Source organism: Dryobates pubescens, chromosome 36 (genome assembly GCF_014839835.1).
Source record: "Dryobates pubescens isolate bDryPub1 chromosome 36, bDryPub1.pri, whole genome shotgun sequence".
NCBI classification, from domain to species: domain Eukaryota; kingdom Metazoa; phylum Chordata; class Aves; order Piciformes; family Picidae; genus Dryobates; species Dryobates pubescens.
Window position 1 is genome coordinate 5,364,165 of NC_071647.1, and position 15,288 is coordinate 5,379,452.

Consider the following 15,288-nt stretch of genomic DNA (forward strand, 5'->3'; position numbering starts at 1 on the left):
CCTTCCTTCCAGGCAGGGTGCAGCTGGCAGGGGGGTGAGCATCTGTGCTTCCTTCCAGCTGCTGGGCCTGGTGCTGCCCCCAGCCTTTGGGGGCTGTGTGCCCAGGAGATGCTTCCTGCCTTTGCACCTCGGTGCTGCAGAGCCCTGTGGAGTTGCACTTTGCAGAGCATGCAGCTGGGACTCCACCAGCCCATTGCTCCCCTGCCACAGGGGGGGAAACTGAGGCAAGGGCCAAGGAGGGATTGATTCTTTGGCTTTCATTTCACTCCTCCACACTTTCAGATTGGCTCTTAGGAGCAATTGCTTCACTGAAGGGGTGGTCAGGGGTTGGAAGAGGCTGCCCAGGGAGGTGGTGGAGTCCCCATCCCTGGAGGTGTTCAAGAAACCTGTGGCCATGGCACTTGGGGGCCAGGGTTTGGTGGCCATGGTGGGGTTGGATGATCTCAGAGGTCTTTTCCAACCTTGATGGTTCTGTGACGGTGGTGGGGAGCCCAAACCTCCCAGCTCTCTGCTTAATCTCTCACAGCACAGGGTTGGGACATGGTTTAGTGGCCATGGTGGGGTTGGCTTGGTGGTTGGACTGGATGATCTTAGAAGCCTGTTCCAACCTTCATGGTTCTATGATTCTGTCTGAGGGAATCCCAAACCTCCCAGCTCTCTGCTGCACTGCTCACTTCTAGCCTGCAGAAGAGGAGGCTCAGGGGAGACCTTCTTGCTCTCTGCAACTCCCTGCAGGGAGGTTGGAGCCAGGTGGGGGTTGGGCTCTTCTGCCAGGCAAGGAGCAGCAGAACAAGAGGACACAGTCTCAAGCTGTGCCAGAGGAGGTTTAGGCTGGAGGTGGGGAGAAAGTTCTTCCCAGCAAGAGATATTGGCCACTGGAATGTGCTGCCCAGGGAGGTGGTGGAGTCCCCATCCCTGGAGGTGTTTAGGAAGAGCCTGGATGAGGCACTTGGTGCCATGGTTGAGTTGATCAGATGGTGTTGGGTGAGAGGTTGGACTTGGTGACCTCTGAGGTCTTTTCCAACCTTATTAATTCTATTCTATTCCATTCCATTCCATTCCATTCCATTCCATTCCATTCTATTCCACTCTATTCTATTCTATTCCATCCCATCCCATTCCATTCCACTCTATTCTATTCTATTCTATTCTATTCTATTCTATTCTATTCTATTCTATTCTATTCTATTCCATTCCATTCCATTCCATTCCATTCCATTCCATTCCATTCCATTCCATTCTATTCTTCTTGGCCCTGAGGGCACATCATTTTGCCCTGCTGCTGAGGCCAAGACAAGGAAGAGGCCCTAATGAAGTAGCTAAGGCTGGGCAGGGTGCTCCAAGCCCTCCCTGATGGCATTTCCCAGCCCATTAGCACAGGGCTCCTGCAGACAGGACACGGTGCCCACACCAAGCCTGAGCTGCTCTCTTGGGTGAAGGATTAAGGGGAGCCTTAATTAAATTGGGGATTAATTCAGCCTGTGCTTCAAGCTGGCTGCAGAGCATTAGCTGCTGCCCTTGCTATTCCTGGAGGTGGCTTTCCCCTGGCTTTGTTGGGGCTTTGTGCTCAGAGCAGAGCTGGAGCAATCTGCCTGAAGCTGCAGCTGGCTGCACGCTGGGGCACAGGCTGCAAAGTTCAGCCCTGGGAACACTGCAAGGAGCTGCAATTAAAACCAGAGATGCTGCCAAAGGCACAGAGCTCCCCTGCTCCCCCTCCCCCACGGCCTTGTTACGTTCAGACTGATCCTCTCCTCTCTGGCAATTAACATCTGAGGCTCTGCTTGGCACTAATGTCTCAGGGACTGAAGATCCAGCCTGAGTCATGGCTTGTTTCTGGCTGGAGCCATCACTTGCCAGCTCTGCTGGTGGCACCAGCAGCTCCACAGAAGATTTCTCCTGCTTGGAGGAAGCCACAGAGGGTTCCACATGGCTCTGAGAAAAGTAGATGGCGTTGGCTGTGTTGGTTCACACTCTGAGTGCATTGGAAGCTGGCCTGAAGGTTTACTTTGGGTACTAAGCCTTCTCCTGGGCTGGGAATGGAATGGAATGGAATGGAATGGAATGGAAAAGACCTCAGAGATCATCAAGTCCAACCTCTCACCCAGCACCATCTGATCAACTCAACCATGGCACCCAGCCCCATGTCAAGTCTCCTCCTAACCACCTCCAGGGATGGGGACTCCACCACCTCCCTGGGCAGCACTTTCCAGTGGCCAATCTCTCTCTCTATGAAGAATTTCTTCCTAACAGCCACTCCTGGTAGTGCAGTAAGCAGAGTGTGGCCAGCAGGTAGAGGGAGGTTCTCCTCCACCTCTGTTCTGCCCTGGTGAGACCACATCTGGAGTATTGTGTCCAGCTCTGGGCTCCCCAGTTCCAGGGAGACAGGGAACTACTGGAGAGAGTCCAAGGGAGGTTTTGAACATAATGAGGGTCCTGGAGCAGCTCTGGGAGGAGCAAAGGCTGAGAGCCCTGGGGCTGAGAGCCTGCAGAAGAGCAGCCCCAGAGGGCAGCTGAGCAATGCTCAGCAAGAGCTAAAGGCTGGGGGGGAAGAGGCTGGGGCCAGGCTCTGCTCAGTGGTGCCCAGGGACAGCACAAGGGGCAATGGGCACAGACTGGAACCCAGGAGGTTCCATCTGAGCAGGAGGAGAAAGTTGTTTGTTGTGAGGGTGCTGGAGGCCTGGGGCAGGCTGCCCAGAGAGGCTGTGGAGTCTCCTGGTGTGGAGAGCTTCCAATCCCCCCAGATGTGTTCCTGGGTGACTCTGCTCTGGCAGGGGGGTTGGACTGGCTGCTCTCTAGAGGTCCCTTCCAACCCCTCCCCTTCTGTGCTCCTGTGGCTCCCTTTCCTGCAGCAAGCCTTCACAGCCCCCACTGTGGCTCCTCAGCCCCAGCACGGAGCAAGGCAGCATTTTAGCTGCAGCTGGGGAGGCCTGCTCTGGGCACTTCCCATCAGAGGGGTCTGTAGGAAGTGGGGGGGGGGGGGGTGTCTCATTTTCCTCTTGGTGGCAAGCAGCACTTCTGTGGAAGGGGAATTTTCCATGAGAAGCAGCAGCAGCACTGCTCCCAGGCTGGTTTCATGTTGGTGGTTTCATCCTCACAGGTGTTCCTCGCAGGGGAAACACAAAGCATCCTGCCTGCCTCTTTGGCAGCTCTGCTGGGCAAGTGCTGTTTTGTTTGGCTCCTCTCCTTCTCAGCCATGATGAGTATCAAAAGCTGGGTGCTTTGAAGACAAACTTGCTGCAGTGGCATAGGAAACACCTTCCCCTTCCCCATCCCTGATGGCAGCTGCCTGCCTGCCAGGGGCTTCTGGTTAAAGTGACAAACTCTGATGCTTTTCAGTCTGGAAAGCAGCTCTGTGGGGAAGGACTGGGGAGTGGTGGCAGGTAACACATTGCCCATGAGCCAGCAAGCTGCCCTCATGGCCCAAGGGGCTCCTGGGGTGCATTAATCAAAGGGAGATTGGATGTGGCACTTGGTGCCGTGGTCTGGTCATGAGGTCTGTTGAGACAGCTTGGACTTGATGATCCTTGGGGTCTCTTCCAGCCTTAGTTATACTGTGAGACTGTGAGACTGTGAGACTGTGATTAAGAGTGTGGCCAGCAGGGCAAGGAAGGTTCAGCCCTTCTCCTCTGCCCTAAGTGAGGACACATTTGGAGTCCTGTGTCCAGTTCTGGGCTCCCCAGTTCCAGGGAGACAGAGAACTGCTGGAGAGAGCCCAGGGGAGGCTCCAAGGCTGCTGAGGGTCCTGGAGCAGCTCTGTGAGCAGCAAAGGCTGAGAGCCCTGGGGCTGAGAGCCTGCAGAAGAGCAGCCCCAGAGGGGAGCTGAGCAATGCTCAGCAAGAGCTAAAGGCTGGGGGGCAAGAGGCTGGGGCCAGGCTCTGCTCAGTGCTGCCCAGGGACAGCACAAGGGGCAGAGGGCACAAAGTGGCACCCAGGAGGTTCCATCTGAACAGGAGGAGAAAGTTGTTTGTTGTGAGGGTGCTGGAGGCCTGGAGCAGGCTGCCCAGAGAGGTTGTGGAGTCTCCTGGTGTGGAGAGCTTCCAAGCTCCCCCTGGGCACTGTGCTGCTGGGCAAGCTGCTGGGGGAGCCCTGCTGGAGCAGGGCCTTGGACTGGAGGATCTCTGGAGGTCCTTTCCACCCTGCACTGTGCAGGGACTCTGTGACCAGAGAAGTGTTCTCCTGGGGGCTCTGCCCTCCATGAGCTGCAGCTGGGGGGTTGAGGAGGGTTCAGGTTTGCTTGTGCTTTACTACTGAAGTGTCCTGTGCATACTTGCAGGCTGTACCTTGTTTGCTGCTGGGGGGGGGGGTGTTGGGGTGCAGGGCTTTACCCCCAGCTGGGCTCAGCTCAGCCAGGAAGCAGTGGGATCCAGTCAGAGCTGAAGAGCCAGGGGTGAGGTGCAGAAGGAGGCAGAATGATGTCAGATGGAAAATGTTTCTACAAAACAGTCCCCATTGCCCAACAAGTCAGACTAAACAGAAGCCTTCTCCTCCAGCTTCCCAGGTAATTACTGCAGGGAGCATATGGTAGCTCCTCTGAAGCCTTGGAAGAGGACCAGCACCAGGCAAAGCGGTGGAGCGGGGTGGGGTTGGTAGGATTGGGCATCAGGAGGGAGGAACAGGATCTGGATTGAAACTGGAGGAGTTGTTGGTACTCAGGAGAGGGATTGAACCTGCCCCTGGGGGGTTTCACCCATGGCCTTGGGCACCTGGGTGCTGAGTTGGCTGCAGAGCCCAGGGCTGCAGGGGTGAGGTTGGAGGGCACGTTCTGCACTGCCAGGGGGCTCGAGCCTTAGGAGGTCTTTGAGCTCTCTTCCAACCTCATTGATTCCCTTTCTTTGGGTTTCATGAAAGCCCTGGCTCCAAACTGAACCAAGAAACCACACCTCAGAGCTCCTGCTCCACCAGCACTGACTGCTGTTGGCCATCCCTGAAAACCCTTAGCAGCTGTTTCTTAGTCCCAAGAAATGTGGGGCTGGACACCATGGTATGCTTTGAGGGGTCAGCCCTGGGGAGCTGTTGGCAGAGAGGAAGCCCTCACATGAAACTGTCATGGGTGGGCACATGCAGGGATTGAGCAGAGAGTAGAAGAGCTGGGATATGGCAGCAGCCCTCTGACATCTCCTGGAGTGAGGGGAGACCTACAGGCTGGGGACAGAGTGGCTGAGAGCAGCCAGGCAGAGAGGGAGCTGGGGGTACTGGAGGACAGCACCTGAACAGGAGCCAGCAGTGTGCCCAGGGGGCCAAGAAGGCCAAGGGCATCCTGGCCTGCAGCAGGAAGAGTGTGGCCAGCAGGAGCAGGGAAGTCCTTGTGCCCTGTGCTCAGCACTGCTGAGGCCACACCTGGAGTCCTGTGTCCAGCTCTGGGCTCCTCAGGTTAGGAAAGAGGTTGAGCTGCTGGAAGGTGTCCAGAGAAGGGCAAGAAAGCTGGGGAGGGGGTCTGGAGCACAGCCCTGGGAGGAGAGGCTGAGGGAGCTGGGGTTGCTTAGCCTGCAGAAGAGGAGGCTCAGGGGAGACCTTCTTGCTCTCTCCAACTGCCTGCAGGGAGGTTGGAGCCAGGTGGGGGTTGGTCTCTTCTCCCAGGCAAGCAGCAGCAGAACAAGAGGACACAGTCTCAAGCTGTGCCAGGGGAGGGTTAGGCTGGAGGTGAGGAGAAAGTTCTTCCCAGCAAGAGGAATTGGCCACTGGGATGTGCTGCCCAGGGAGGTGGTGGAGTCCCCATCCCTGGAGGTGTTTAGGAAGAGCCTGGATGAGGCCCTTGGTGCCATGGTTTAGTTGATCAGATGGTGCTGGGTGAGAGGTTGGACTTGATGATCTCAAAGATCTTTTCCAGCCTGGTTAATTGGATTCTATTCTATTCTATTCCATTCCATTCCATTCTATTCCATTCCATTCCATTCCACTCTATTCTAATTATGGCCAAGCAGGGCAAAGAGAGGGCAGATCCTTGGCACAGGGGGTCCCAGTAGCAGACTTGTGTCGCTTGCAGTAGCCCCAGGACTGTGGTGGGGAAGGAATTAGGTGAAGGTGATTGAGTCTTGGGCAGAAGTGAAGGCCAGGGGCGAGCATGGTTGATGCCAATCTCACTCTGGGAGGCTTAAGAGTAGGGAAGAGCCAAAGCACACTCAGATTCTTTGTGCCCCTATCCCACCAAGGTGGGATTCAGAGGAGATGCCCTCAAGCTCTGTGTCTGCCCCGTGCCACCCCATGCTCCGTGCCCTGTGTCGTGGCATCAGTTACATACCAAAAGCTCTTTTGTCACAAGGAGGAGACAGTGACCTCGTGTGGGGTGCCTCAGAGCCGGTGCACAGGCAGAAGGATGTGCCTGGGCTCCAGGGGTGTTGATTAGAGGATGAGCAGAGGGCTGGAGCACCTCTCCTGTGAGGACAGAGTGAGAGAGCTGGGGTTGTGCAGTCTGAAGAAGAGAAGGCTCCCAGGAGACCTCATTGTAGCCTTCCAGGATCTGCAGGGGGCTCCAAGAAAGCTGGGGAGGGACTTTTGAGGATGTCAGGGAGGGATAGGACTGGGGGGGATGAAGCAAAACTAGAAGTGGGGAGATTGAGATTGGCTGTGAGGAAGAAGTTGTTGCCCAGGAGGGTGGTGAGAGCCTGGCACCAGCTGCCCAGGGAGGTGGTGGAAGCCTCCTGCCTGGAGGTGTTTGCAGCCAGGCTGGAGGTGGCTCTGAGCAACCTGCTGTGGTGTGAGGTGTCCCTGCCCATGGCAGGGGGTTGGAACTGGCTGAGCCTTGAGGTCCCTTCCAACCCTGCCAGCTGTGTGATTCCATGACCCCACAGCCTGGTGCCTGCTGCTGCCTGCTGCTGCTCACCTTCGTGCAGCCCCTGTGGTGTAACAGCTCCGTGGCTGTGGCTCCCTGGGGCTGGCTTCCTAGCAGTGCTCCAGACTGCATCCACAGCTGAGAAAAAAAGTGAAAAGCAGAGGAAATAGTGAAAAACAAAACCACTACCAAGGAATAGTAAGAAGATAAAGAATGATTCATCTGGCAGCAGAAGCTCTCGGGCTGCGGAGGTGGCACTGCTGGCCACAGAGACAGATTTGTATTAGTGGGTAACAGATTTTAAGGCCAAATGATGCACAGCTAACAATTTCCTTTGCAAGGCAGCCCTCCCCCTACCCCTCCCCCCCTCTTGGTCCCATATGCTGCCTCTGGGCTGTGGGAATGGGAGATGGCAGCAGCAGAGCTGAAGGGAGGAAAGGCTGCGCCCAGCGAAGATGCCTGCGTGAGGAGAGGAGCCCAAAGTGCTCTTCAGTCACTCAGGTCCCATTTGCATCCCAGCAAATCCACTCCAGAAAGTCTTTTGGGGGGGGGGGGATTGGGTTTAGCTTCTAGGTGGCAGAGGAGGTCTGGCCTTGAGTCACTTGCTCTGGAGTGAAGCTCACACCGCAACGACCTGCCCAAGCCTGTGCCCTGCAAAGGCCTTTGTGCAGCCTGGAGCAGCTCCAGCTGCCCCCCACAGCATCAGCTCCAGCTGCCCCCCACAGCAACAGCTCCAGCTGCCCCCCCCCCACAGTATCAGCTCCAGCTGCCCCCCGCAGCATCAGCTCCAGCTGCCCCCCACAGCATCAGCTCCAGCTGCCCCCCACAGCAACAGCTCCAGCTGCCCCCCGCAGAGGCAGCTCCAGCTGCCCTCCCCCCACAGCATCAGCTCCAGCAGCCCCCCACAGCAACAGCTCCAGCAGCCCCCCACAGCATCAGCTCCAGCTGCCCCCCGCAGAGGCAGCTCCAGCTGCCCTCCCCCCACAGCATCAGCTCCAGCAGCCCCCCACAACAACAGCTCCAGCAGCCCCCCACATCGGTAGCTCCAGCAGCCCCCCACAGCAGCAGCTCCTTGGCACTGAACAGCAGTTTGCTCACTTCATTACCTACATTGCCTCCCAAGTGGCCTCAGGCTGGGGCAGAGATGGGGCAGCAGCAGAGGTGGGCAGCAGCAGAGGTGGGCTGCAGCCATGCCCCGTAGGGGGAGTAGAAAGGTCCCTGGGGGAAGAAGGGGTTCAGTTGTTCTGGTTAGAGAGGAGGCATTGCAGAGCTAAACATGGAACTGGTTGCCCAGGGAGCTGGTTGAGAGCCTATGCCTGGGGATAGGGTAGGATAGGATAGGATAGGATAGGGTAGGGTAGGATAGGGTAGGGTAGGGTAGGGTAGAATGGAATAGAGTGGAATAGAATAGAATAGAATAGAATAGAATAGAATAGAATAGAATAGTCCCTGCAAGTGGACACCAGCCCACCCACATAGCCCCTGCAAGTGGACACCAGCCCACCCACCACTGCCCACTGCAACTGCACCCCAGCCCACCCACCACAGCCTACTAACCTCCTCCCTTCTTCTTGCAGAGGAGACAACATTTGAGGCTGGAGTCAAAGTGCAGATCCACAGCCAGTCTGAGCCACCCTTTGTGCAGGAGCTGGGGTTTGGGGTGGCCCCTGGATTCCAGACCTTTGTGGCCACCCAAGAGCAAAGGGTAAGTTCTAACTTTCATGTCCAAACCAAGATCCCTCCAGTGGGTCCATGTGAGAGGTCTCCTCTAGGTACCACTGCCCCTTGAGGAGCATCCTCATCACTCCAGCTCTTTCCATGCCTTGCTGCAGATGGGTTGGGAGGAGGGCAGCTCTTGGAACCAGAGAAGCACTAAGGTTGGAAAAGACCTCAGAGATCATCCAGTCCAACCTGGCACCCAGCACCTCCTGACTAACTAAAGCATAGCTCCAAGGGCCACTCTTGAACTCCTCCAGGGATGGGGACTCCACCACCTCCCTGGGCAGGACAGCTTGGGTCTCAGGCTCCTCAATTTGGACTGAGCACCAGCAAGGGAGGCCACCTTTGGTCTCCTCCAGCCTCTCCTCCTTCGACCACTCATCCTCTCTGCTCCCCCAGCCCAGGCCCTTCAGGCAGGAGAGGGCAGGCAGTCACTGGGAGGAGGGCTCTTGGCTCAGCACCTGCCATGAGCACTTGTCTGAGCAGTGGCTCCAGCAGTGCTGCCTCTCCTGGGCTCACCAGGCACATCAGGAGCCTCTGAGCACTGCCCATGCAGGGCTGCTGCTGCTGCTGCCAGGCACTGGAGATGTCCCCCAGGGATCAGTGCTGGGCCCCAGCCTCTTTAATATCTTCATTGGTGATCTGGAGGAGGGCATTGAGTCCAGCAGCAGCAACTTGGCAGCTGACAGCAAGCTGGGGGCAGGAGTTGATGTGTTAGAGGGTAGGAGAGCTCTGCAGAGGGACCTTGCCGGGCTGGGCAGATGGGCAGAGGCCAACAGGATGGCAGTCAACAAGTGCCAGTGCTGGGTGCTGCACTTTGGCCACAGCAACCCCAGGCAGTGCTACAGGCTGGGGGCAGAGCGGCTGAGAGCAGCCAGGCAGCGAGGGACCTGGGGGGACTGGTTGATGGTAGGCTGAACAGGAGCCAGCAGTGTGCCCAGGGGGCCAAGAAGGCCAAGGGCATCCTGGCCTGCAGCAGGCAGAGTGTGGCCAGCAGCAGCAGGGAAGTCCTTGTGCCCTGTGCTCAGCACTGCTGAGGCCACACCTGGAGTCTTGTGTCCAGTTCTGGGCTCCTCAGGTCAGGAAAGAGGTTGAGCTGCTGGAAGGTGTCCAGAGAAGGGCAAGAAAGCTGGGGAGGGGTCTGGGGCACAGCCCTGGGAGGAGAGGCTGAGGGAGCTGGGGTTGCTTAGCCTGCAGAAGAGGAGGCTCAGGGGAGACCTTCTTGCTCTCTGCAACTCCCTGCAGGGAGGTTGGAGCCAGCTGGGGGTTGGGCTCTTCTGCCAGACAAGCAGCAGCAGAACAAGAGGACACAGTCTCAAGCTGTGCCAGGGGAGGTTCAGGCTGGAGGTGAGGAGAAAGTTTTTCCCAGCAAGAGAGATTGGCCACTGGGATGTGCTGCCCAGGGAGGTGGTGGAGTCCCCATCCCTGGAGGTGTTCAAGAGGGGATTGGATGTGGCACTTGGAGCCATGGTTTAGTTGTCAGGAGGTGTTGGGTGGCAGGTTGGACTTGATGAGCTCTGAGCTCTTTTCCAACCTCATTGGTTCTATGCTTCTATAACTCAGAGCAATGGGGAGAGCCAAGGTCCAGTTCCTGCCTGTTTGGGAAGCCAGAGAACAGGAAATAGGCCACACTGGGACCAGTATGGGAAGGCAGCAAATTCCCAAGGAGTCCCAGAATTCATCCCAGCATGGGGGAGGTTGGAAGGGACCTCTGGGATTATCCAGTGCAACCCCTTGCTCCAGCAGGGCACCCCCAGCAGCTTGCCCAGCAGCACAATGCCCAGGGGTGGTTGGAAGCTCTCCAGAAGAGACTCCCCAGCCTCTGTTGGCAGCCTGCTCCAGGCCTCCAGCAGCCTCACACCAAAGAAGTTTCTCCTCCTGCTCAGATGGAACCTCCTGGGTGCCAGTCTGTGCCCTCTGCCCCTTGGCCTGTCCCTGGGCACCAGTGAGCAGAGCCTGGCCCCAGCCTCTCACCCCCCAGCCTTCAGCTCTTGCCGAGCATTGCTCAGCTGCCCTCTGGGGCTGCTCTGCTGCAGGCTCTCAGCCCCAGGGCTCTCAGCCTTTGCTCCTCCCAGAGCTGCTCCAGGCCCCTCAGCAGCTTTGTAACCTCCCCTGGACTCTCTCCAGCAGTTCCACCAGGACTCCAGATGTGGCATTACCAGGACAGAGTTGAGGGGGAGGAGACCCTCCCTTGACCTGCTGCCACATCCTTCTTGATGCACCCCAGGAGCTCCTTTTCCTCCTGGGCAAGAAGGCTTTGCCCCAGCTGGGCTGGTGGGAGGTGTCCCTGCCCATGGCAGGGGGCTTGGACCTGGATGAGCTTTCTGGTCCCTTCCAACCCAACCCATTCTGTGCTTCCCTGAATTAATCCTCCAGCTCCTGCACCTCCTGCAGATGTGCTCCCAGCCCACCAGCACCATGGCTGCAGTCCAGTGCTGGTGGAGCTCAACCTGTGGTGCTGACTCCATCAGCCCCTGATCCCCCTCACCTCCAACCAGAACAGAATGCAAAGGGCTTGAAAGATCAGTGTGCTGGGTGGAGAGCTGAGCCCAGCTGAGCCCAGGATGATTTATCCTCCTCTCTCAGGCAAGGTGCACCAGATGGGCTCCATCCTCCACCACTGATGACTAAAGGGTGGCATCTGCTGCTCTGTTAGCCTGCAAGTGCAAAGCAGCTGAGGAAGGATCCCCCTCAGACAGCACTTGGCTATGGACACAGAGATGCTTCTGAGCTTTCCAAGCCAAGGTGCTGCTCTGCTGCTGAGGTTCCAAAGCATCCTGTTCAGAGCCTGGCTGAGGAAGGAGGCTCAGAGCCCTGGGAAGTGTGCTGCTTGGCTTTGCTGTCTCCTCAGTGCCTCAGCTGCTCCCTGCAGATGGGATCCCTGTGGCACCTGCTGCCTCTTCACACCTGCTGTGGGCACTTGCTGCTCCTCAGATGGGTGCCTGTTGCTCCCAGCAGCTCTGCAGCCCTCACTGCTGCTGCTTCTCAAAGCAGCTTGAGCAGCAGGAGGGACTGAGGCAGCTCTGGGGGATGCCAGAGCAGTGTGGCCCTCAGTGAGCAGCCCAGGCACCCATGGGTGAGGCCAGAGCTGTGTGTCCCTCAGTGAGCAGCCCAGGCACCCATGGGTGAGGCCAGAGCTGTGTGTCCCTCAGTGAGCAGCCCAGGCACCCATGGGTGATGCCAGAGCTGTGTGTCCCTCAGTGAGCAGCCCAGGCACCCATGGGTGATGCCAGAGCTGTGTGTCCCTCAGTGAGCAGCCCAGGCACCCATGGGTGAGGCCAGAGCAGTGTGTCCCTCAGTGAGCAGCCCAGGCACCCATGGGTGATGCCAGAGCAGTGTGTCCTTCAGTGAGCAGCCCAGGCACCCATGGGTGAGGCCAGAGCAGTGTGTCCCTCAGTGAGCAGCCCAGGCACCCATGGGTGAGGCCAGAGCAGTGTGTCCCTCAGTGAGCAGCCCAGGCACCCATGGGTGAGGCCAGAGCTGTGTGTCCCTCAGTGAGCAGCCCAGGCACCCATGGGTGATGCCAGAGCAGTGTGTCCCTCAGTGAGCAGCCCAGGCACCCATGGGTGATGCCAGAGCAGTGTGGCCCTCAGTGAGCAGCCCAGGCACCCATGGGTGAGGCCAGAGGAGGTGCAGTGCAGGGCAGAGGAGGTGCAGGGCAGAGCAGAGGCAGTGCAGAGCAGAGCAGAGCTGATGCAGGGCAGAGCAGAGCTGATGCAGGGCAGAGCGGAGCTGATGCAGGGCAGAGCAGAGCTGATACAGGGCAGAGCAGAGCTGATACAGGGCAGAGCAGAGCAGGGGTGATGCAGGGCAGAGCAGAGGTGATGCAGGGCAGAGCAGAGCTGATACAGGGCAGAGCAGAGCAGAGGTGATGCAGGGCAGAGCAGAGCTGATGCAGGGCAGTGTGGAGCTGATGCAGGGCAGAGCAGAGGTGATGCAGGGCAGAGCAGAGCTGATGCAGGGCAGTGTGGAGCTGATGCAGGGCAGAGCAGAGGTGATGCAGGGCAGAGCAGAGCTGATGCAGGGCAGAGCAGAGCTGATGCAGGGCAGAGCAGAGCTGATGCAGAGCAGTGTGGAGCTGATGCAGGGCAGAGCAGAGCTGATGCAGGGCAGTGTGGAGCTGATGCAGGGCAGAGCAGAGCTGATGCAGGGCAGAGCAGAGCTGATGCAGGGCAGAGCAGAGCTGATGCAGAGCAGTGTGGAGCTGATGCAGGGCAGAGCAGAGCTGATGCAGGGCAGTGTGGAGCTGATGCAGGGCAGAGCAGAGCAGAGGTGATGCAGGGCAGTGTGGAGCTGATGCAGGGCAGAGCAGATGTGATGCAGGGCAGAGCAGAGCTGATGCAGGGCAGAGCAGAGCTGATGCAGGGCAGTGTGGAGCTGATGCAGGGCAGTGTGGAGCTGATGCAGGGCAGTGTGGAGCTGATGCAGGGCAGTGTGGAGCTGATGCAGGGCAGAGCAGAGCTGATGCAGGGCAGAGCAGAGGCGATGCAGGGCAGAGCAGAGCTGATGCAGGGCAGTGTGGAGCTGATGCAGGGCAGTGTGGAGCTGATGCAGGGCAGTGTGGAGCTGATGCAGGGCAGAGCAGAGCTGATGCAGAGCAGTGTGGAGCTGATGCAGGGCAGAGCAGAGGCGATGCAGAGCAGAGCAGAGGCGATGCAGGGCAGTGTGGAGCTGATGCAGGGCAGTGTGGAGCTGATGCAGGGCAGAGCAGAGCTGATGCAGAGCAGTGTGGAGCTGATGCAGGGCAGTGTGGAGCTGATGCAGGGCAGTGTGGAGCTGATGCAGGGCAGAGCAGGGGCGGTGCAGGGCAGAGCAGAGGCGATGCAGAGCAGAGCAGGGGCGGTGCAGGGCAGAGCAGAGGCGATGCAGAGCAGAGCAGGGGCGGTGCAGGGCAGCTGAGAGCAGCGCTGCTGTGGCCACTGCTGACCCGCGGTCCCCCTGTGCCCTCCCTGTCTTGCAGCTCACCTACCTGCCTCCGCCCTGGGGCGAGTGCCGCTCGTCGGACCTGGGCTTAGACTTCTTTCCCGTTTACAGCATCACAGCCTGCAGGATCGACTGTGAGACTCGGTACATCGTGGAGAACTGCAACTGCAGGATGGTGCACATGCCAGGTCAGTGCCCCGGGGGCACCCCCGGCCCGGCCCGGCAAGGGTTAAGCCGCTGGAGAAGCGGCGGCGGTGAGGGAAAGCCTTCCCCTGAGGGATGAAGGATGCTGAACAGCCCTGGCAGAGGGCCCAGGAATAGGGACAGGACTTGGCAGAGGGACCTGGGTCTCAAGCTGTGCCAGGGGGAGGTTTGGGCTGGATGGTGGGAAGAAACTCTTCCCAGAAGGAGTGATTGGGCTGCTGGGGAGGTGGTGGAGTCACCACCCCTGGAAGGTGTTTGAAAGAAGACTGCATGAGGCTCTAGGGGCCATGATTGAGTTGATTAGATGGTGCTGGGGGATCAGTTAGGCTTGGTGATCCCCAAGGGCCTTTCCAACCTGGTTAATTCCATTCCATTCTCTCCTCTCCCCTCCCCTCCTCTCCCCTCCCCTCCTCTCCCCTCCTCAAGTCTCCCCTCCTCGAGTCTCCCTCTCCCTCTCCCTCTCCCTCTCCCTCTCCCCTCCCCCAGGGACACCTCCCCTCAGCCCAGCTTGCTCAAGGCTCATCCATCCTGGCCTTCAACACCACCAGGGAGGGGACATCCACAGCCTCCCTGGGCAGCCTGTGCCAGAGTCTCCCCACCCTCACTGCAAAGAATTTCTTCCTCATCTCCACTCTCAATCTCTCCTCTCCCAGCTTCAATCCATTCTCCCTCATCCTACCCCCACATGGCCTTGCACAGGGTCCCTCTGCATGTGGATGTGGCACCTGGGGACATGGTTTAATGGCCATGGAGGTGTTAGGTCAGTGGTTGGACTTGGTGATCTTAGAGGTCTTCTCCACTGGAAACAGTTCCCTGATTCCCTTATTCAGACCCAGTTAAGCCTCTGGGTGCTGTTTCCAGCAGCCCCCTCCTCAGTTTGCAAGGAGAGGCCCCCAGGGCAGGCAGAGGTGGGGCAGGCACTGCAGTGCCTCTGCTGCCCATCCCCAGGCTGGGCTCACTTTGCTAATGGGAGGTCCTTGTGGCTGCTGTGGAGAGCCCAGCAGGTCCCAGCTTGCCCCTGCAGGGGTGGTGGCTGAGGCTCACTGATGGCTGTGTCCTTTCCACGCAGGGGATGCTCCCTTCTGCACCCCGGAGCAGTACAAGGAGTGTGCAGAGCCTGCTCTTGGTGAGTACCAAGAGGTGAAGCTGGGCTCCATGGCTGTCCCAGGCTGGAGGGACTCCCAGCACCCTCTGTCCTGCTGGCTGTCAGGACTGGGGTCCTCCAGAGCAGCTCCATCCTGGCACTGGGTCTTGATGAGACCAGGCCTGCTGGGTGCACCCTGGGGTAAAAGCTTCCTCTGGTCCTACCTGGGGCTTGGGGCTCAGCAGCACAGAAACCCTCAGGGTAGTGAGCACCCCAGCAGGGCTGCAGGAGGGGAACCCCTCTGGGTGTGGGTTGGAGATGCAGGCACCCATTCTGTGTCTGCTCTTAGGGGAGGCTATCACCACATGTTCCTCAAGCACTTGCTGGTGAGGCCTCCTGCACAGGAGCCTTCCTCTCCAAGGTGATGATGACTATGAGCTTGCAGGGGAGTGGGAGAGAACTGGCATGGGGTGGGTTCCCTGCAGCTTTCCTTGGCCCCTCTCTGGGTGGCATGAGAAGCACAAGGCCTCTCTCCAAGAGGATGATTCTGACCTTGGAGGGAAGTGGAGGGGAATCAGCCAGGAATGGG

At 58.6% G+C, this 15,288-nt stretch overlaps 1 protein-coding gene across 1 annotated transcript in view; it reads left to right on the plus strand.

Moving 5' to 3' along the window:
• The window catches only part of LOC104309246 (acid-sensing ion channel 2), a gene marked incomplete at its 5' end in the record, with an annotated part of 111,388 nt that overhangs the window by 85,843 nt on the left and 10,257 nt on the right, over window positions 1–15,288 (plus strand). Inside the window, 3 exons of the mRNA XM_054176616.1 lie at window positions 8,347–8,474; window positions 13,449–13,599; window positions 14,685–14,741. Coding sequence (XP_054032591.1) covers window positions 8,347–8,474; window positions 13,449–13,599; window positions 14,685–14,741 — 336 coding nt within the window. The remainder of the gene's footprint in view (window positions 1–8,346; window positions 8,475–13,448; window positions 13,600–14,684; window positions 14,742–15,288) is intronic.